This window comes from Quercus robur, chromosome 8 (genome assembly GCF_932294415.1).
Source record: "Quercus robur chromosome 8, dhQueRobu3.1, whole genome shotgun sequence".
NCBI lineage: Eukaryota > Viridiplantae > Streptophyta > Magnoliopsida > Fagales > Fagaceae > Quercus > Quercus robur.
Window position 1 is genome coordinate 11330062 of NC_065541.1, and position 23104 is coordinate 11353165.

The 23104-nt window shown below is 32.7% G+C and overlaps 2 protein-coding genes across 2 annotated transcripts in view; both read left to right on the forward strand.

Moving 5' to 3' along the window:
- The first annotated feature begins 216 nt into the window (after positions 1–216).
- Positions 217–23104, forward strand: part of LOC126694576 (3-ketoacyl-CoA synthase 20-like) — a 75538-nt gene continuing 52650 nt past the window's right edge. The window contains exons 1-2 of the mRNA XM_050390928.1: positions 217–1190; positions 6084–6359. Coding sequence (XP_050246885.1) covers positions 468–1190; positions 6084–6359 — 999 coding nt within the window. The 5' untranslated portion in view covers positions 217–467. The remainder of the gene's footprint in view (positions 1191–6083; positions 6360–23104) is intronic.
- LOC126694581 (3-ketoacyl-CoA synthase 20-like) lies at positions 6366–7220 on the forward strand (the record flags this gene model as incomplete). Its single annotated transcript, XM_050390932.1, has 1 exon — positions 6366–7220. A coding segment is annotated over one exon (504 nt), but the record flags the coding sequence as incomplete, so codon positions are not given.

Sequence of the window (23104 nt, forward strand, 5' to 3'; positions counted from 1 at the left end):
ATAAGAATATTGGTTTATGAACTATTTAAAAAAAAATTATGAGAAAAAATAATTAATTGTTTCAACAGTTTTTTATATTTCTTATTAAAATTGTGTTAAAACTCTTTAAAAATATTTTATTAACAATTACTCTAAGAATACTTGTTTTCAAGACTACACATTTGATTATAAAAGCCCCAACGTTACTCTAACGCATCTGAACACTACACATTTCCATCTTAGTTTGCATTCATCACTCTCTTGCTCTCTTCTTCTAAACCTTTTTACAAATCTGAAGCAATTCTTCTAAACCTAAGAGCTGCTTGGTTTCTTGAGTAATCTATCTCTTGCTTACTATTCCCTCTCTTTAATCACATCCCTCTGCATTCTCATTATCTAGCCAATTTAGTGTCCAAGAGCTTCATTTCTAGGCCACTCAACCCACCAAAACGAAAAGAGATTCTATTAGTTTGCGTTTGTGTTCAACAATGGAGTATGGAAAGAAACGAAACCAAGACAATAAAAAACCAAATTCTATTATACCTAAGTACGTGAAGTTCGGTTATCACTACTTAATCTCTAATGCCATGTATCTCCTCCTTGTGCCGCTGAGTATCACAGCTTTGACTCATCTTTCTAAGGATGATTTCGTCCATTTCTCCAACCACGTTATGCACAATCTTGTAGTTGTGACTTTATGCATCATGATTATAGTTATCCTAGCAACCCTTCACTTCATGAGTCGTCCGAGAAAAGTTTATTTAGTAAATTTTTCTTGTTACAAGCCCGACCATACTCTAATGTACAGCAATGAAACTTTCATGAAAGCGACTAAGCTAACTGGGAGTTTCACAGAGGAAAGTTTAGCGTTTCAAAAGAAGATTTTGGAAAGGTCGGGGTATGGTCAAAAAACATATACCGCCAAAACATTTTTGGAGGTTCCAATCAACATGAGTTTCAATGAAGCGAGGAAGGAGGCAGAGTTGGTGATGTTTGGAGTGATTGATGAGTTATTGGTGAAAACCGGAGTGAAGACTAAGGATATAAGGATTCTTGTTGTGAATTGCAGTTTGTTCAATCCAGCACCATCATTGTCAGCCATGGTTGTTAACAGGTACAAGCTTAGAGGGAACATTTTGAGCTATAATCTTAGTGGAATGGGCTGCAGTGCTGGACTTATATCTATAGATCTTGCCAAACGCTTGCTACAGGTATATACAATACACACCACATACTGTGCACAATTTTTTTTGCTCAAACATATACATTCACATGTTGTAAGCACATTTTTTATGTCTATTTCTGATTCATATCTTTAATATCACATTTAGGGTTCGTTTGGGATTCGTTTATTTTGCTGAAACTAAAAACTTTTTGTTGAAAGCACTATAGATAAAAGTAAAAGTTAGTTGAAATAGTATAGTGAGATCCATGAATAGAATTAAAAAGTACAGTGGAGCCCATGAATAGTAGTATAAATAAACTAATAGTAAAATAAGTTGGTAAAAATAATTTTTGTGAAACATACACTTAATTTTCACATCTTTGATTTTAATTTAAAAACAATAATACGGTTTAAATATTAATAAAAATTCATACAATGGGTCTGTAAATAATAATTTCTTCTTTATTTAAGTCTAGACTATAAACAAAAATTATCATCATTATGTACTTCTCTATATTATTTTTCACATATATGTAGTATTATTTGGACAGCAAAACTAAAGTATGCAAATATATTGAAATAATAATAATAATAATAATAATAACTAGGGGTGGCAATTCGTGATCGTGTGTCAAGTTCGTGTCGTGTCAACTCATGAGTATTCGATTATATAGGTCAACACTAACTCAACATATTTATTAAACGGGTCAAGATTCTTCAACTCTAACACGACTCATTTATTAAACGGGTTAGTCGTGTGGACTTGTTTATCAAATTTTATCAAAATGAAGAAAAAAAATTATGAAAAAACAAACAAATAAATATTTTTAATATAAAATTCAGAATTAACAAGTAATTGTATCACAAATAATCATTCAAAATTAAAGCATATCTCAATATCACAAATAATCAAAGAAAATAAACCACAACAACTAATAAGTTTATATACCTAGAGTTTGAAGGATATATTGGTAAAATGTCATTTAATTAAATGTATCAGACAGGTCAGACGGGTTCTATGTGTTCAACACTAACCCAACCCGTTTATTAAACGGGTCAGCCATGTCAATCAAAATATGACATGAACCCGTTAAACTTCAACTCATAACCTATTAATTTCATGTCATGTCGTGTCGGGTTTGTAAGTCGTGTCCAATTTTGCCACCCTTAATAATAACAGCAACAAGTTAAACAAAACAAAATAGGAATTTTTTTTTTTTTTTTTGGGTTGGAAGAAAACAATATAGGAGTTATTTCAGGTGTATGCTATTAGTTATATATCAAAGACCAAAATTCTAAACCCTGATCAACCATAACCTTGAGTTATACATTTATACAGCACTCAACTTACGTTGAGATCTAAGTACTTATGATAGCCAGACTTTTTACCACACACTTTTAGAGCATCCCCATCAAAGATCTTAAAAATTTTAGCATTTAGCATCTAAAAAATCAACTTTATACCATATAACATATCACTTTATAATATACCTTACATCAAAATTTTTATTTTTTTAACACTTTATTTAAATATTCTTTCTTTATTATTTTTTTTATTCATTTTTTATTCTTCCTCTCTCTCCTCTGTCTCTCTCTTTCTCAACCTAACTATTCTTAGCATCGCCGGCCACCACACTACCAACAGACACCACAAAACCCACCACCCATACCATAACCACCACAAACCTACCACCCATGCCACAACTAACTAAAAAAAAAAAAAAAAAGTCCACCATCACCACCACCAGAAAACCCACCAAGCAAAAAACACACACACAAAGCAAACCCACTAACCAAAAATACACACAGAGCAAACCCACATCCCAATCCACCATTGCTAATCAAACCACCAAGCAAAACACACACACACACGCAAAAATACACACAAGAAACCCACAAAACTCCACAACCATAGCCACAATAGCCAATCAACCACCACCATCAATCACCCACCCCCACCACCATGGCAACCCTCCACCGCCACCATGAACTTGACCCACAACGAGAATCCACAACAACAACAGCAAACCCACCACGGTAACCCTCCGCCACCGATCTATTGCTCAACCCACCACGATAACCCTCCAACTCAGATTCAACCCACAATATCAAACCCACCACGGCAAACCTCCATAAAAGCAAACTTATCACACTAGTTTACTGCACCACGACCTACCACGCCCTAGACCCACTAAGACCCAGACCAATAACCCACCATCCCGCCCCTACCAGATTTGACTCAAAACCGCAGTCATTGAACCCACAACACATGACCATCAGACCACAACCCACAGTGGCCCACAATTGCCATACCACAACCATCGGTGGCCCACAATCGTCGAACCACAACCATCGGCGGACCACAATTGCCGAACCATAACCATCGGCAGACTACAATCGCCAAACCATGGGAAAGAGAAGAGAGGAGAGAGAAGTGAGAGAGGAAAGAGAAAGACAGAAATAAGAAAAAGAGATGTTGGGGCTGAATAAAAAACAATTTTTTTTTTTTTTTTACAATCCAGCTACAGTGAGCTATTATTGATAACAACTCACTATAGCTCAATACTAAAATTTTTAGGATTTAGCATCTTTGATGTAAGTGTGTTTTTATAATTTGAGGTGTTAAAAATGTTAAAAAATAGCATTTAGCATTTTTAGCACTTTTGATAAGAATGTTCTTACTCATATTAACCAGTGACTTGGTCAAACAGTCACAAGTCTAGGGGTCCAGCTAATGCCATGTAGTGGTAAGCAAATTATATGTTTTTATGGAGGATACATTGCATTAACTCTATGGAAAATGATTCTAAAAATAAAAAATAAAACTCTATGGAAAATGTTATAATCATTTTTCTTATTTTCTTAAATGATACTGAGTCCCAATTAGGTTATTATTTTTATCCAATTTTTAATTATTTTTCTTATAACATGAGCAGTGTGGTTAGTAAATACTATCCTAGATTATTCTAAATGAGAATTTAATATGATATTTTGACTCAATTTGCAATACCATGTTAGAATACTCTCTATTTGAAACGGTTATATTTCATGCTTTAAAATTACTATAGCTTTTAAGTAGAATTTGTAGTGTACCTTTATGTTGTGAAATGTTGTATTAGAACAGCTTTCCTAGACTTTTGTGTGTCTTTGTTTCTCAAAAAAAAATTATATTTTAAAAACTTTAAGGTATTTTAAGTGCCATGCCATTTAAAATTTTAATAATATGACACTTTATAATATCAAATTCAGAAAATAAAATCTTAACTTTTAATGCTAGAGTGTCATTATTAAATTAGAGTAGAGTTCCTCTCCCATTATTACCCTTTTAATTATTTAGACAAACAAATACATGAATTGTACGCATCTCACTGTCACCTATCATTCTCAAACTAAAATGCTGAAAAATAAGAGAACATACAAAACATGTTTGTCAGTATTGGAGACTTCTACCTGGAAATATATATCATGACGTTTCACAACAGCTTTGATTTTAGTTATGGTGGGTACAACTAATTAATCTAATATTTTATTATTTTCTTATGACATATGAGAGAAGAACTCAGATACAAAAGCTTCGTTAACCCTTTCTTCACAAGGATAATCCAAAAATAGAAAAATAATTACATTTTAGCAAACTAAGACCAAAATTCACCTGCATCGAGTTATGCAAAATTGTATAAAAATATATGATTAATTGTTATAGTAATTGTATAAATTTATATTTATACTATTTATTTGCATTTTATTTTCTATTTTTTCTTTACATATCTTAAGAATAAAAAAAGAAAGTGGACGGTGGTAGTTGTGTGTAAAGAAATAGAAACAATTTAAAAGATGTTTTAATAAAATATATTATAAAATAGATAATCTAATATCATATATTTAGAAAAGTGAATATATAAAATAGAAAAAGTAGTTTTTTTATGTTAAAATATACAGAAATTTTTGCACGCATTGATTCAAAGTAAGCTTGAAAATCTTGATTTGCCAATACTACCAACTACCAAGGCAACAATTACATTAAACTTACAAGCTGATGTGTCACCAATTGAAAAAAACAATTTAAATATTCACTTATCCTAATGGTTAAAGCTTACCCAATTAGATTCATTGTCATATATATATAAATATATTAATTTATAAATTTTATATAGCAAAACTTGTAATATCTTTAATATTTTTCTTAATTAATTAGGCTTTGCGTGTAGATTGCACATGAGTGCTTCTGTTCTGTCAGAAACTTAGTTACACTGTCTAAGAAATGAATGAGGTTGGAAGCATATTATGAAAGTTCATTTTAACGCAGTTTGTCTGTTTGTTGGAAATTATTTTTCCGATACCGTACGTTTCTCCTTCATACGTCCTTGTATTTAATGAATCAATAATTATTTCAACAAGGTTTTCTGCCAAACTTATTTGGAGAATCACTCCCAATCCATTATGTGTCGGTTTATAAAATTATTTAAGCGTATTATTTAAATAAATTACATAATTTTTTTAAAATGTACGTCATATATTTAAAAGTATATATAGATCATGATTTTAATCACCACGTTGTGAATTAGAGGGAGCTTCTTTCATATTAGTTTAGTGATAAGGTTTTTTCTGATTGTAATACCCCTAGACTAAAAGGATCATATACACTCTCCTTTTTGTTTAATGGAAAAAGTATTACATATACTAACAAATTCTTTTTAAATTTGTCTTCTAGGAATTTATGTTTTCATTTATATATTTTGGAGTTCAAGTAATATATAGTTTGATAAGAATGATATCCTTATTCTTTAATGGTGTCCCATTTATGGATTTCTAATAACTCCAACTCTCCCCACCCCTTCTATTAAAGAATGTATGTACAATCGTTATTTTGAAATAACTGAAGAAGATCAAATTCTTAATCATACTAAAGGTATATAATTGAATCCTCACTTTGTAAAAGATACGACCAAATTCCTATGCTCTAGTGGTGAGCATGGAAAGCTTGACTCTGGCCGGGTATGGTGGCAATACTCGCTCAATGCTCATCCCAAATTGTCTCTTCCGCATGGGTGCAGCAGCAATTCTTTTAACAAACCGATCATCCGATCGCCATTGTTCAAAGTATCAACTAGTTCATGCTTTACGTACCCACAAAGGTGCTGATGATAGAGGTTACAATTGTGTCTTTCAAAAAGAAGACATAAATAATCGACTTGGCGTTGCACTCTCCAAAGACCTACTGCCAGTAGCTGGAGAAGGTCTTACAAACAACTTAACAACATTAGGGCCATTAGTCCTGCCCTTTTCTGAACAAATCCTATTTTTGGTGAATTTCATTGGGAGAAAGATTTTTAAAATGAAGATAAAACAATATGTTCCAGACTTTAAGTTGGCTTTTGAGCACTTTTGTATACACGCAGGAGGGAGGGCAGTGTTGGATGAGTTAGAGAAGAGTCTTGAACTTAGTGAGTGGCATATGGAACCATCAAGGATGACTCTTTATAGGTTTGGAAACACTTCTAGCAGTTCCTTATGGTATGAATTGGCTTATACTGAGGCCAAGGGGAGAATCAAGAAAGGCGATCGAGCATGGCAAATTGCATTTGGGTCAGGGTTCAAGTGTAATAGTGTTGTGTGGCGAGCATTGCGAACCATTAATTCAGCAGATGAGAAGCATAATCCTTGGATAGATGAGATTGATAGCTTCCCTGTTCATGTGCCTGAAGTGGCACCAATTGATTGTTAGATGCCATCCTTAATTTAGTTAATTATAGGAAGAACATTATTCATTCATGTATGTTATTAATTTCTTTTAAGTCTAGAGACAACTTTTTCCGCAATTTATTTCACATAGCTGATGATTTAAACCTTTAAGGGTGGTTTTAGAATCGCAAACTGGAGAGTTTGTGTTGCTAAACCTTTAAATGGGATTTCAAAGTCACAAATGTGGGAGTTTGTGTTCAACAAATTCAAGATAGAATAGTCTGTGGAGTCAGAGCTGCACTTAGTCGTGTTAATAAGATCTACATGAGGTAACTTTAGATTTAGGGTTTAAATCTATTGTAATCTTTTATTCTATCATAGTAGATTTGTTTATCTTGAGGATAATTAAGTTAAATTCTCCTTAAATTTTTACCTCAAAACGGTTGGTTTTATTGATTTTTCTAAGTGATCATATTACTATCTTCTTTACTTCTCCACACTAAATAATATGTTTGCATGTGTTTAACCTAAATCTCATAATTAACCTTAATAAATACTTGACTAATTCTTTAGATTAAACTAATCTGTTTTTCGAGGAGTCTAAACAAATAAATACTCTTAAGTACATAGGAAACCTGGGACCCTTGAACTCAACTACCTTCGTTTAAGGTTAACTTGAAAGGACGGACCCAGTAGGAACTTACTTCGAAGAATAATTTGAATCCATGTCTAAGCACTCTTATCATTAATATTCTGGAGGAGTGTTTGTGTTGGGTAGAGGTTGGGGCTGGGGTGGGCTGGGGTGGGCTGGGGGAGAACCAATTATTACAAATGTACGATGTACTCGGAATTAATTCAAGTAAAATCAGAATGGGACAAGTAGTTATTATTATTATTTTATAATTGTACTGTCAGCGATTCCGATTTGGACATGTCAAACAAGTCATTGTACTGCCACAATACAATGACTTGTTTTGTTTTAACAAGTCATTGTTTTAACAAAAAGAATTAATTTTAAATCTACTTCTTTATGCATCATACCATACGTACGATATGATATGTGCATGTGTATCCAAAAAAAAAAAAAAAAAAATTCATAAGCGTGTTCGACACGCACGCATTTAAGATACATTGCGGATTTAATTACATAAGAGCATCCACACCAGCTCATGTAAATCCATCATCTATTTTACACGAAAAAAGTTACTTTTTCTATTTTACACATCTATCTTTATAAAACACCCACATCAGATCATCTATTATACAAGATATTTTATATAAATAATATTTTTATATTCTTTTTTTAATGTTATTTCACCTACGCGTTCTTTTTCCATTACCCTCATTTTCTTTCTTCTCTCTTTCTTTTTCATTGTCTCAGCCGTTTCCTCTTTCTTTTCTTTCTCTTCTTTCTCTCACGGTCAAAACCCAAAAGCACCAGAGAACTCCATCAACACCATTCTCTCACGATCAAAACCCTCTCTCACGGTCAAAACCCAGAAGCACAAGAGAACTCCATCAACACCATTCTCTCACGACCAAAACCCTCTCTCACGATCAAAACCCAGAAGCACCAGAGAACTCCATCAACACCATTCTCTCACGATCAAAACCCGGAAGCACCAGAGAACTCCATCAACACCACAGCCATCACAAGCACCACAACGCCTCTCCAATCCACCGATCTCCATCTCTATACCCATCAACAAGAACAACTTGTCCTGTTATATTCAACTAGTTTCTGAATCAACTCTTCGTCTCAGTCTAATCCACACCATCTCGGTCACAAGCACCGATCCACAGCTCCGATCAGGTAAGCATCGATCTCCACAGCTCCAATCCACAAGCACGCAAGACCCATACCCACGAGCTCCGATCAAGTGAGACCCACGAGCTCCGATCATTCCAGTCAAGCACTGATTGTTCCGATAAGCTCCGATCTCTCTGTGTTTTTTTTTTTTTTTTTAGCAAGTTTATCTCTGTGTAGATGTGTTTGGGTTAATTTTCTGTTGATTTTGGGTTAATTTTCAGTTGATACTGGGTTGATTTTGGTTAATTTTCAGTAGATGTGTTTGGTTCATTTTCAGTTGATTCTGGCGCGCTGGTTGTTGTAATGGTTGGGGAAGAAAGGTGTTTGATAGAGGAGAGAGAAAATAAAATAAAAAATGGTTTACACGGTGAATAGTAACCGTGTATATATACACGGTTACTGTTCATTTACACGGTCGGGTGTAAAATATACACAACTTTACACCCACTGATGTGAGTGTTATTTTGCTCAAAATGTGTAAAACTTGCACCTTTTTCTATTTTAGAAGAGTATACATGAGCTGATGGGAATGCTCTAAGGGAGAGGACATTATGGATTGAAGCATTTTTGCTTCCTCATAAACGTCAAAGTCTTTTGAGTCCAAATATTTGACGAAAGGCTTAACATCACCATCTATCTAGGTCCAGATGATAAAGGTGGGACATATTTATTAACTTCATGCTGATTTGTCTATTATTATTATCACAGACGGCCCTACAAACTTTGAGGCCTAAGGCAATATATTTAAATGAGGAATTTTTGTTATTAATTAAATAATATTTAACTAGTTTTCAATATCATAATTATTGGTGCACAAAAATGCATTCTTTTTATCTTGTAATATGTTTTTTTTTTTTTTAAGAAATGCTAAAACTATAACAAATTTTACTAAAAAAACTTCCAAACGTTGTAGCAATGAATGTAATTAGTGACACTTCAAGAAGATAATAAACAAGTATTTGAATGAATGATGTTAAGGATATTATAAATTTTACAACATGATGCTTAAAAAGATGTATCACTAAGTAATTTAAAAATGCATTTAATAAGTTGTTGATGTATACAAATCATATTAATTGTCACAACAATTTGAAAAGGTTTTAAAGTAAAATTTATAGCATTTTCCTATTTAAATTATTTCTTGTGATTAGTGACACATATTTGTAAGCCTTATGTATTTAAAGTTGTATTATTTATAGCATTACTCAATTCTTTGGTACTTCTTAAAAGTAGATGAAAAATGTAAAATTAAATTTTTTTTCCTATATCTCAAAAAATTAAAAATATATATTTCAATTTTTGCCCCAAATTTTGGGGGTCTTTCTCTATTAGGGGGCCCTAGGCGATTGCCTAAGTGGCCTAAGCCTAGGGCCGGCCTTGATTATTATTATTATTATTTTGATATGTTGTCTATTATTTATTATTAAAGGTAACCAATCCGCCTTCCACCTCTCAACAAACCCTTTTTTTTTTCTTTTTCTTTTTTTCATTCTTAAACTAACTTTTGTATCTATCGAATGTCATAAGAGAGAATAGATCAGCATAGACAAGATAAACTAATTCCGTTTTATATAATCATTTATATTATATTAACCATTGATAAAATATTACTTATCTCAAAATTTTAAACTAATAAAAAGTTGTATATTGTGTTAGCATACTTAATATCTGTATCCTTAATTCTAGCATGACCATATTCATAAACTAAAATGAATCAATCAAGATAATTTATTTATTTTTATATATATAGCATTAATAAAAAAGAAATAAGGTAATTATATTATCATCTATTACCTTATTCATAGTATAGAAAAGAATTTACAAATTTAAAAGTAAAGTATCTAGTGTGTTGTCCAAATTTTGTTAGAAAAAATAAAAACGTATGTGCATATTATTTTATTAGACTCAATCAAGTAGTCCAATTATTTTGTGTTAAAAACAAGTTTAACAACTTATTTGACTTAAATCAAAGCACAATTTTTTTAACAAAAAAATATATTTTAAACCCACTTGTTACTGTAAATACGATACATACAATTCTAGAATATGAAACACAGAGGGACGGACCACATTGAGCTCACCATCATCGCACCGTAGCTTCTTCAGTTCTTCTGTCCCTTGCTATCTCTCTCTTTCTTTCGGAGTTTTATAGTCTGGGTTTCTACACAAAGATGGTTTTCAGTCTTTCACCTTTTTACCTACCGAGTTGTTTCTTCGTAAATTTCATTAGGCTTTCTTTTCTATTTAAACCAAAGTTATTTGATGGGTGGAAAAACCAACGTGATTTGTCTACCACTCTTTTACTCTTATTTTTCTATTTTTTACTCGTTTACTATTCTATTCTCTAGTTTCTATAATGAGATAAAGATTGTTGAATATTTAAAGCTTGTTTTTTTTTTAATTTTTCATTGGGTAGTGAAATGGACTAAATTCGAATCACACGATTCATAAGAATGCTTGATACATATCTAAGATACAATATTTTGTTTCATTTGATAGGAAATGTATCGTACCATCATGATATTATCATCTATAAATATGCCTATCAAGTCTCAATAATAATGGTATTAGTGAGATTAAACTATCAATGGTATTCCCATAAAAATAAAAAAATAAAAAAAAAAAAAAAAAAAACTATCAATGGTACGTCTTAGTGAGTCATTTTCCATTGGTTAGATCTAATACATTAATGAAAGAGACAATGTTTTATGGAACCGCATGCTGAAAATTAAATACCCAAGAGATGAATTATTAGTATCAAGTTGACAACCAGAAAAGTTTAATTCTGAAAGGGAAAGGACATAATTGAACATTACCTTCTATCTAGATTAAGATATTGAAGGTGAGATAGTGATAGAGATAGATATAGTTCCTTACATTACCTTCTATCTAGGTCAAGATATTGAAGGTGAGATAGAGATAGAGATAGATATAGTTCCTTTCCGACTAGGCTATTATTTATTAATGGAAAATACTAATGAGTACCCTTAGGATATTAGTTAATAAACTTAATTTCAATCCCTCTCTCACCAACTAAAAGAAAAAAAAAAATTATCTATCAAATTTCAGAAGATAAAATGGATCAATCAAGACAAAAATAAACTAATTCCACTTTAAATACTCATTTATATTATATTTAATCATCATTGATCAAATATTACTTATTTCAAAAGTTTAAACTAATAATAATAAATTGTATTTTGTGTTAGCATATCTGATATCTTATATTTGTATCCCTAATTCTAGCATGACCATATTCATAAATTAAAGTGAATCAATCAAAGATAAATAAACTTAAAAAACTGTAATCAATTTATCAAAGAAATTGGTTTACTCTACATGAAGTTCTGTTGGAGGGAGATTATTAAGTCTTGATTCAGTGCTTGCAGGGTGAGGAATTCTGTTAAGCTTCCTTTGATCATGTTATTTAAGATATCCAGGTATTGGCTAATGATTTTCGGTATGTTGAATTTTCCCAGTAAGATGCAGTAGTACATGCTCTAACTAGGAAGGCTATAATTCTTGATGAGTTGCAGGTGATCACCTGAGATATTGTTCCTTTTGTAACCTGAGATATTTCCTAAGTTTTGAATAAATATTTTGGCCTGATCCTCAAGAAAAAAGAATCTTGATTGAGTTAAAAAATAAAGGAGAAACAATTGATTTGAGTCTCAATCTAGGATATCCTTATCTCCCCTATGTCAAGTATATATGGCTCATATTATCAGGCCTCCTTACTGTACAAAAAAAAATTGAAAAGGTTTAATCACAGTTTTTCTCTTTTTCTTCTCTCTGTCAATTTGTTCTCAGCCTATTAAATCATGCATGTAACTTAATAAATCAAATTACATGCATAACATTCACGTTCAATAAAATCAAAAGTGTAATATGGCATATGAGCCAAAATAATAATTTCATTACCATCATATTTACCATCTTATCTAATCAATTACATCTAAGTCAATGTTATATCATGTTCATAATCTTGCAAAATTATTTCTTGATTGACAATTTCCTCCTTATCATCAACATTTACTCTCTTCTTGTTCATGTTCTTTTTTATTTATATGTGTGTGTATATATTTCTTCTTAGCATTTAGCTTCTTGATCTTATAAAATAAAAAATAAAAAAATAAGAAAATAATAGTAATATTGTCAAGTGCGCATTCCAAATTTCGTAGGAGGAAAAAAAAACTTGTGTGCATATATATTATTTTATTAGACTTAATCAAAGTAGCCCAATAATCTTGTATTTAAAACAAATCTAACAATTTTTTGAACTTAAATCAAAGCTCAAATTTTAACAAAAAAAATCCCTTTTAAACTCACTTGTTTATCTATCGTAAAATATGTACAATTTTACAATACAATATATACTTTTGTATTACATGATTCATAAGCATGTTTGATACATATCTATGATACAATACTTTTTTCATTTAATACGATATATATTGTATCGCCACAATACTTACATCTATGAATATGCCTATCAAGTCTAAAACTCAAATAAATAATAATCGTATTACTGAGATTAAACTACCAATTGGATAATATAGAAACTAGAAATTTTATGGTAAAGATCGATTATGGGGGAGATGTAAAAGTCCATAGACTCCAAGTATTTCACTGAAAGTGGGACATATTTAATTCCATGCTGACTTATTTATTATTCATTAATAAAGGTAACCAACCCCCGTCCTTGCCCTCTCACCAATCAAAAACTAAGGGAAATACTAACGAGTACCCTTATGGCACTGGTTAAGAATCCAGTTAAAGAAAGTTTTTATGAGAAAAGAAAAAAAAAACAATTAATATTTTGACAGCTTTTTTCATTTCCCATAAAAATGATGTCAAAACTTTCCTAAAATGGATTATTAACGAGTATCCTAAAGGCACTTGTTAGCATGATCCAAAAACTAAAAACAAACAATAGCTAACCCTAGCTAGCTATATATATTATTCTTAAACAACAACGTATTTATTGAAAGTCATAACTCATAAGATAAAGTGGATTAATCAAGAAAAAATAAACTAATTCCATTTTTTATACTCATTTATATTATATTAACCTTTGATAAAATATCACTTATTCTAAAAGTTTAAGCTAATAAATAAAACATTTATATTATGTAAACATATCCCAAATCTGTATCGCTAATTCTAGCATGACCATATAGCTCAATTAAGGAGAATCAATTTGTCCTTGATTTTAATCCCGATCAAGGATATCCTTAGCTCCCTAGATCAATTATATGACGAGAAATTATAAGATCCACATGGTGGATAAGTGATGTGGTCCATCATTCCACTAAAAAACTTCCACTTGTTTAAAATTGTTAGTAAGAAAAAAATTTTAAACAGAAATTAATTACTGATTTAACAATTTTAAACAAATGGAAGTTTTTTAGTGGAATGGTGGACAAGTGACGTGGTCCACCAGAGAACTATAATTTCTCATTATATGACCTACATGTCCAGGCCTTTCGAAATGACAGCAAATACAAAGGTTAACAGTTTTTCTCTCTCTCTTCCCTCTGTCCCTTTGTTCTTAAATCATGTAACTATATTATGCATAGAATGGTCCCAACTATAAATATATATATCCAAAAGTGAAGCGAGTGATGCCATGGTTAAGTGAAATATTGCAAAAATATCAATATTGTAGTAATAAATATCCGTCCAGCTCTTCCTATATATACCTATATCATTGATATTTTTTAAATCATAATGAGATTTTAATATATAGGTAGTAGTAATCAATGAGGATGGACAGTTGTTATCAATAAAAAAGACAGTTGAAGAGTAGAAACCCCATATAGTAGTCTCCATTTACTTCTGTATCATGCAATTGTAAGAGCAATTACATCAGCTTGGGCATAATTGTGCAAAATAGAAAAAGTGGCTAATTTTACACAATTTGCAAAAAAACATCCACACCAACTTGTGCATAATTGTGTAATTATACATAATTGCTACAGTAACCGTGTATATATGCACGATTACTATAGCATGTGTATTTATTATTTTATTAATTTCCGTTCGCACCTTTTTTTCTCTCTCTTCTCCGTGCACAACAAACTCAGTGACTTTCCTCTCCTCATCTTCTTTTTCCTCAGATGCACACAAACACACAGACAAATCAACACACAAACACACCCACACACAAACAAACCCACACAGACAAACCAACAAAGAGATAGATCGGTTTACCAAAAAAAAAAAAAAAGAGAGAGAGATCGGTGCTTGACTGGAACGATTGGTGCTTGTGGGTAAGAGCGGCGATATTGGAGAGGTGTGTTGAAAAGTGTGAGGCTTAATGGAGCGGTAGAAAAAGCCATTGATGGTGAGCGATCTAGGTCCATGGGTCGGGAAAAAGACCCGGGTGGTTGAATCGGTACGAGGGTTGTGGAGCTTGGTTCGTGGATCGGTAGGTGAAGAAGTCCGGTTGGCGTGGTTAGTGGATCAGCGGTTGGGTTGGTAGTTTTTGAGTGGTGAAGAAGTCTGGCCGGCATGGTTCGTGGATCAGCCGGTTGGGTTGGTTGTCTTTTAGAAAGAATGATAGAAGGTAGAAAAGAGGGAGAGAGAGGTGATTTGTTCAGAAATGGGTATTGAGAGGGGTAGAGAGATGGGTATAGAGAGAGAAACAAATCAGGAAAAAATGGGCACAGAGAGAGAGAGAGAGAGAGAGAGCGCGTATTGTATGTAAAGGCAGTTGAGAAAAATAATAAAAAAATTGAGAAGAAAAAATATTTTATTGAAATATCTTGTAAAATAGATAAACTGATATGAATGTTTTGTAAAAATGATAGTGTAAAATAAAAAAAGTAGGTTTTAAGTATAAAATAGACGGAATCTTATGCACAAGCTGATGTAATTGCTCTAAATGTGCTGAGCAAAGAGTTGTGGTACAGAGCAATACGTGGGTTATAATTGGTGCAACTTATGGTCTCTCAATGCATTTATTTTTTGGTCATGCTAATGAGTGCTCTTAAAACTATAGTAAATAATCTATTTTAGGAAAATTTTGACACTACTTTTATGGCAAAATATTAATTACTTTTTTTTCTTTTCCTATAAAAACTTTATTTAAATGGATTATTAATCAATACCCTAAAGGCATTCATGCGTGAGAGAAAGTTGGAATGAGACGGGTCTGTTTGGATACTACTTATTACTGAAAATACTGTAGCAAGATAATTTTTAAATATGTAAATAATACTGTAGACTCAATTTTAAAGTTATTTTTGTTAAAAAAAATATTTGTAAGTCTCATAAACAGTACACAAGACCCACTAAAAACCCAGTTTTAAAGTTATCCAAACGTGCACTTGTAGAAGTTTGGAAAGGAGATAATAAATTAGGTTTGTACAAGACTGGGATATGTGTCACTTGCACATTGGAGTGGCTTGCATTCTTTGGAGACCACGCATGCACTGATGCACTTAATTTGCAGTTTGCAATTGGTTCGCTGAATAGAACTGGTTAGTACTTCGAAAGTTATGGTAACATACCGATTTGACGCAATTCACATGGTTTTGCTGGCATGTTTGGGACAAAACACCTAGGAAATAAATACTCTGCAGAGGATCATTGATAAGGTTCCAACTGTGTGCAAACGATGGATAGTGATTTTAAGCGAGGCAGGTCTATTGGTAGAAAATTGATTCACCTGTACTATAAAGATTAAAGGGAAGAACCAAATTTTCTTGACCAATCAGACATTAAGGAAAACAAAATTGAGAAACAACCACGCACAAAAGAGGTTGGATTTGTATTCAATACAATTATTGAGGCTTTAAAGCTTATAATTTAAGGGCGTAAGTGTGTAATAACTTCAATCTTATATTCTCTAAAATAACACATCAAACTTTGACTTATTAAAAAATAACCAATTAATCTTTATGATTTTAAATATGTCAAAAGTTTCAATTTAATAACTATGAAAAAAGTGTTTAAAAAAAAAAAAAAAACTTGTGTCATTGGATTCATTGAATTTCATCCATACTTTAAAGATTAAAGATAAGAATTAAATTTTCTTGACTAAAGTTAGACATAAAAGTTTAATGAAAGAAAAAATATTTTTAAGGCTTATAAATATAATTTAAGGGTGTAACAGCTTAAATTATATAATTCGAAGAAAAAAAAACACACATTAAACCTTGAGGTTTTAAAAGATAACCAATTATATTCTATAATTTCAACAATAACAATAGTTTCTATGAATTGTCATATAACTTATGAATTGTCAATAGTACTCTAATGAATTGTCATATAATTTATGAATTGTCATTGCGAAATGTAATTTTTGTCATTTTGTGGTTAATTTAATAACTATTAAAAAATTGTGACAAATTTTCCTTTTGTACTTATAGTCATAGTACATGACCTATTTAAGGGTCTAATGACTTGTTTGTATATATATATATATTAAGACTTGTTTAAATACCTTGAAAAATTATTTAATACCAGTAAATGATCATTTAATGGGATTGGTTTGAGATTGGATCAGATCAAGTACCAAAAATGTTTTTTTTTAATTAACTTTTTGAATTTTTAATCTAATAATTAATACTTTTTAAGTTTTTGTATTAATTAGATAGGATCAAATAAAAAAAAATTATATAAAAAAGTTCAAATTTTTTAATTTTAATCCAATAATTACTACTTTTTTTACTCCATAATATTAGACATAAAAGTTTGAATAATGACAAAGATAAAAATTATTTTATAAAAAACAGTAAGTAATTATTAATAATTACTTATATAAAACCATTAAAAATGTAATATTAATAATAGACTTATATAAAACCATTAAAAATTTAGTCAAATCAATATTTCGTAAACATATTTTAAAATAGTTTGTAAATATTACCAAAAATTTAAGAATTTTACTAATGTGTGTCTTAAGGGCTTACAATAATATAAAATTTTTGGAAAAAGTTTTATCAGGAATTGAAAAATTTTTGACAACTTTTTCAATTCCAGGTAAAATTTTTCCAAAAATGAATTTGTTAATGTATGTCTTAAGGGCATACATTAACTGGACCCAAAGTTTAAATAAATTAATAATCTGTCAGAAATCTATGTGAAAAGACAGTAAAGGATGACAGTTTATTTCTGATTTTTTTTTTTGGGTTAAAGTTCTTATGAATTGGACTTGAATATATATATCCAACTAGATTCAAGTACGCACAATGGGCATTAGCTCCTTAGAGCATCCACAGTACTGGGGCCAAATTTTTAGCTTTTTTAGCATCATAAAAAGTCATTTTATCTATTTTGCCTTTTTACATCCAACAACAGTAGTTTTATTTTAGCTTTTAACACAATAAAATAATATAAACACTACAATAAAATAATATTTCATTCAACTATCAAAACACAACCACAACCACTAGTAAAGCCATAAAATCATTGCACATAGACACGAAGAGAGGAAAAGTAGTGTGAACACATCACTGCACAGAGACATGGAAAGAGGAAAAGTAGTGTGAACACAAAATGAAATACAGAAGAAAGAATAAAAAAAATAAGAAAAGTAGTGTGAACGTAAAATAAATTTTTATTTTTTATTTTTTTATCTTTCAGCTACAGTGCACAGCCAAAAATAGCTGTGCATAGTAGCTGTGGAGCCAAAAAATATTACTTAGGCTCCACTATTACAGGGTGCATTTTGAGTTTTAGAGCAACCACATCAACGGTTGTAAAATCTTGTATAATACAAAAAGTGCATCATTTTGCACATCTTAACCCAAAAAATGCTTACATCAATTAGTGTAAAAGTGTACAAATATACATCATTGTTACAATAACTATGCATGTATGAACAGTTACTGTAATTCTTCTATTTAATATTTTAGTATTTGTTTCTCTCTCCTCTCTGTACCTCTAAATCACCTCACTCTCTTTTTCTCATTTCCTCTCTCACCTCACTCTCATCGATCAACTCTCTCATTTCATTAGACTCTTTCATATCATCAGATTAACTCTCTCAAATCACTCTCTCATTGATAGTGCGGCGACAGCCGTGGAGTTAAGCGTGTTGGAATTGGAAGCAACGATGTCGATGGCAATGACGAAGTAGGCGGGCAGGGTGAGGGGGAGGGACTCGGACGCAAGGATAAAGCGCATGGCGACGGTTGTCACGAGGAGGTGGCGGCGTTGCGAGGCGTTGACCTTGCTAAGGCCGGAGGCGTCGATCTTGCTCCAATCTGTTGGTTGCTAGTTTTTTAGTTGATTGTGGGAGTGGGTCAGTGGGTCTTTAGGTTGATCGGCTTGTTCTTTAGGTTGTGTGGGTTCCGATTGGTGGGTTTTGATCTTGATTGGCTTGTTTTTTCTAGTTCATATGGTTGGATTAATGACAGTGTGTGGGTTGTGTTGGATCTGTGAGAGAGATGAGTGTTAAAGAAATGAATATTTTATTGAATAAATGTGCAAAATAGATAAACTGATATGAATATTTTATAAAAGTAGGTATGTAAAATAGAAAAGTATGTATTTCTTATAAAATAGAATGAATTTTTACACTAATAACTAATTGATACTGATACTTTTAGTGGTGCTAAAAATAGGTATATAATTATTTATCACCATTATCTCAAGTCATTGAGCTCATGATAAGTCTTAGTGTCACATAAAGTGACATAAAAATAAGGCACAATTCATCCGCATACCGAGTTGTAATTACTGGAAGGACGGTGGTAGGAGACCCTTTCACCAACCACAAATGTTTTGTGTCGAAAGACATTTCCTGCTCATGATAGCTACTAATCACTAGGATCCAGGGCACTGTCAAATGCTAATTACGACATTTGATATTTGATGTGACTTCCCCATTAGGACTTGGGCCACTTGAATAATAGGTATTCATGAAAGCTAAAGGGAAAATTATTGAGCCACTGACAGCTTTTCAAATTTTTAGTAATTTTTTTTTAATAAATTGTTAATTTATAACTAAACAACATACATTAATTGGACTCGTTTCTGAAAAGCCGATGCTAACAGGTGCCGTAGGCCCGTAAGGCTCCCATCAAGATTATGGGGAATGGAACAAAAAGCGTGCCAGTGTGAGTAAACTAAGCAAAAAAAAAAAAAGAAAAAAAAAAAGGGACAAACATTACGTGACTATACTAAAAATTATGTTTGCGTTTAGGGTCTGCGTTTCATATTTTTTTTTTTTTTTGGTTGAGAAGAGCAGATTATGTTTTTCTAGTGAGTTTTATGTATTATTTACGCGGCCTGTAAGTACTTTATTCAATAAATTTTTCATTAAAAATTAGTTTTATAGTACTATTCACACATTTAAAAATTATTTTATTACAATGTTTTCAGTTTTCAACTTTTAACGTTATTCAAATGGACCCTAAATGTACGTTTGGATTGGCATTTTTCGACAAATCCATGCGTCCGCGTTTCTTTTGTGAGTCTATGGATACTGTTTACAGACTCACAAAAGTCACCAAAACACAGTTTTCTCTCTCTTTGGGTCCTATAGCACTATTTACATATTTAAAAATTATTTTGCTACAGTAATTTCAACAATAAGTTTTCAATTTTCAGCAAAATAAGTGGTATCCAAACACATCCTAAGTATGCGTTTGGATAGCAAACACATCTAGCGTTTGCGTCCAAACCTGGGGCCTGTGCACTGTTCACGGAACCCACAAACCTCTTTTTTTCAGCAAAATTTTCATTAAAAATGGGTCCCACTGTACTATTCATACATTTAAAAATTATTTTACTACAGTGTTTTCAATTTTCAGTAATAAGCGGTATCCAAACAGACCCCTAATTCTCATTCAATCTCACAAATTCGACACAACTCTCCACCTTCTTCACTCTTTTCCTCTTTCTTTTTTCTGTTTTTGGTGATAATTTATTTCTTTAATGCCGAAGAGAAAATCTCTTGTGCCCATCCTATAAGACCCATATTTTACAGACATGTAAATTTCACGTGCGTGTGAGAGAAATAAAAATAAGGCAAACTTCATATAATTTTTTTTTCCCAAAATTTTAAGTATTTTTATTTTCTAGATCATATATACATATGTTGTGATCTTTTAATTTGTAAAGAGAGTGCGTGGCTTCTGTTGTTGTTGTTGTTTTTTTTTTTTCTATTTTTAGTATTCAAATATACAGTTGCACGTTGGAGTGTGAGAGAAATAAAAGAAGGATATCCCTTAATTAAAAATTTAATTTTTAATGTACATTTACACTACTTCCTATAAGAGTGAGGAAAAAGAGTGCACTAAATGTTTATAGGTCATGTTAACGAGTGCTTTTAGAGTAATGGTTAATAATCTATTTTAGGAAATGTTTGACGCCACTTTTATGGAAAATGAAAAGAACTCACAAAACTTTACTTACTCATTTTTCTTTTCCTGTAAAAAACTTTCTTTAAATAGATTGTTAACCATTACTCTAAGGACATCCGTTAGCATTTTCTAATGTTTATTAAACAGTGTTGTGCGACACTCATTAATAGGAAAAAAGTATTTGGTATTAAATAATATCACGTTAGCAGTATCAAAATCTAATAAATAAAAGACATTTCTACAACAACAACAACAACAAAAAACCATTAACAAATAGTAAAAGACAGTGGCCATTTATTTTTACGCAAGTCTCTAGTTTATTGAATTTTGATATGGATAACAAGATATCATTTGAAACAAAATACTTTTTTGTTAACCTACCTGTAGGGACACGATTTTCAAACGGCCCAACAGTGACGTTGGGTTCGCACGTGGAGGATCCCTCACAATAAGATTTGTAGAGAGTGGGCTTGAAAGGCTAGCGTTTGGTCACAGGGTGTTGGTCCAAGCCGGATTTTAAGGAAACTCAGATAAGAAAAGGCTTTAGCCTGGATACCCAAGCCCTACAGTTTTATGACTTGAGGAATTGGACTCCTCAGATCAGATCCGAGGAGCACTAATGTCTTTCTCTGGTTACCCGGCGGTGGGTTTTTCGTGGTGGTGCACATATATTGTCCGGGCGTTCTCATCCCTGGAGTTTTTTCCAGGAAGTGAGATGGGGATCCCCTTTCTGATGAGTTTATCTTTTCTTTTATACTAGCCTACGTTCGCTGTCCCTCGTCCACGTGTAGGGTCAACTTTTTTAGGACTGCTATCTGTCCCGTCAGTCTAATCCCAGAATTGTTGGGGATGGTTTGATAAAGCCTGAGAATCTGGTTCTGTTAGTTGTATAGTCTTATCTGGGAAGGATAATAAGGGTAACTTTCCCAAGATATTTTAGATCTTCTTACGGACTTGTTCTTATAGCTCTCTTTTACCCCTTTTGTCAAGGGAACTTTAGGCTTGCCGAGGACTAAACCGTCCTCGGCTGCATATCTGGGCCATCCTCGGCCTTATACTTTTAAGCTTAAGTCATAACTTTTTTCAGCTTGGGCCTGCGGGCTCCCCATGAGCAAGCGGGCCTGGCCCATAAACTATTGGGCCCCACAATAGCCCCTCAAAACTCTGTTGTCCAACATCTTGGTTGGAAAGGTGGGTTTTGGTGATACCGAGCCTTATTATGGTTCATTTATTTCAGCCCTTGGATGACGTTGGCGACCCTTCAACAACCTAGAGAATGTACCGGTCTACGAACCGTTCCCCTGAATTTGCGCACGTTGCCCTTATGCCGTTTGGGTATCCGAGGCGCGTCTTTAATATCTTCCCTTTACGAAACCTCCCAGATCTAACGGCTATTGATGGCGTGGGAGAACGAAACGGCGTATTCTTAATTGTAGATTTCCCTGGGGATCCGAACGTGTTATGTACTCTTGTCTTCTTCCCCTATATAAAGAGAGAAGACAAAAACTGATTTTATCATACTTGAATCCTTCATATTCCTCCCAGAGTCCACTCCTTCCCTCTGGTTGTACCTTATCCGATAAAAGGTTCACCACAGTAGTCAGCCATGAATAAACCCTTTCATTCCCAAAAACACCATGTCCTAATAAAGCTCGAGATGGCTCGGTCAGGGCAAGGATGGCGGAGACTCAAGATTTGTCTCCCCTTCCTTCTAGCCAAAATCCGAAGCAGGGACTCGTCACATCTCACTTTCGGCGTGACCGAGTCAAAGACATTCATTATCACCACCATCCGCTCTGTCATGAGCATATCTAACATGGCGCCAGCGTGTTAAGAGTCAGGACTGGGGCAGGGACTAAGTGCCCCTGCTTCTTCCTCTCTTCGTTCACTGGCGCCCCCCTTTGCCTCTCTTTCTTCTTCTATCCACCACCAGATCCATCCTGGTGCTTTTCCTTCTCCCTCTTTTGCTCCTTTCTCTTTCTTTTCATCTCTTCTCTCTTCTTCTCCTCCTTCCCACTCATGTCCTCCATCTTCTTCATTCATCTCCTCCATCCTCTTCTTCCTTTGCGCTCCTTGATGACAAGAGCTTGCTGAAGTGCTTCCATGTGTTCCAATTCTTCTTCCTTCTCCTTCATCTTTTTCTAAAGAAGG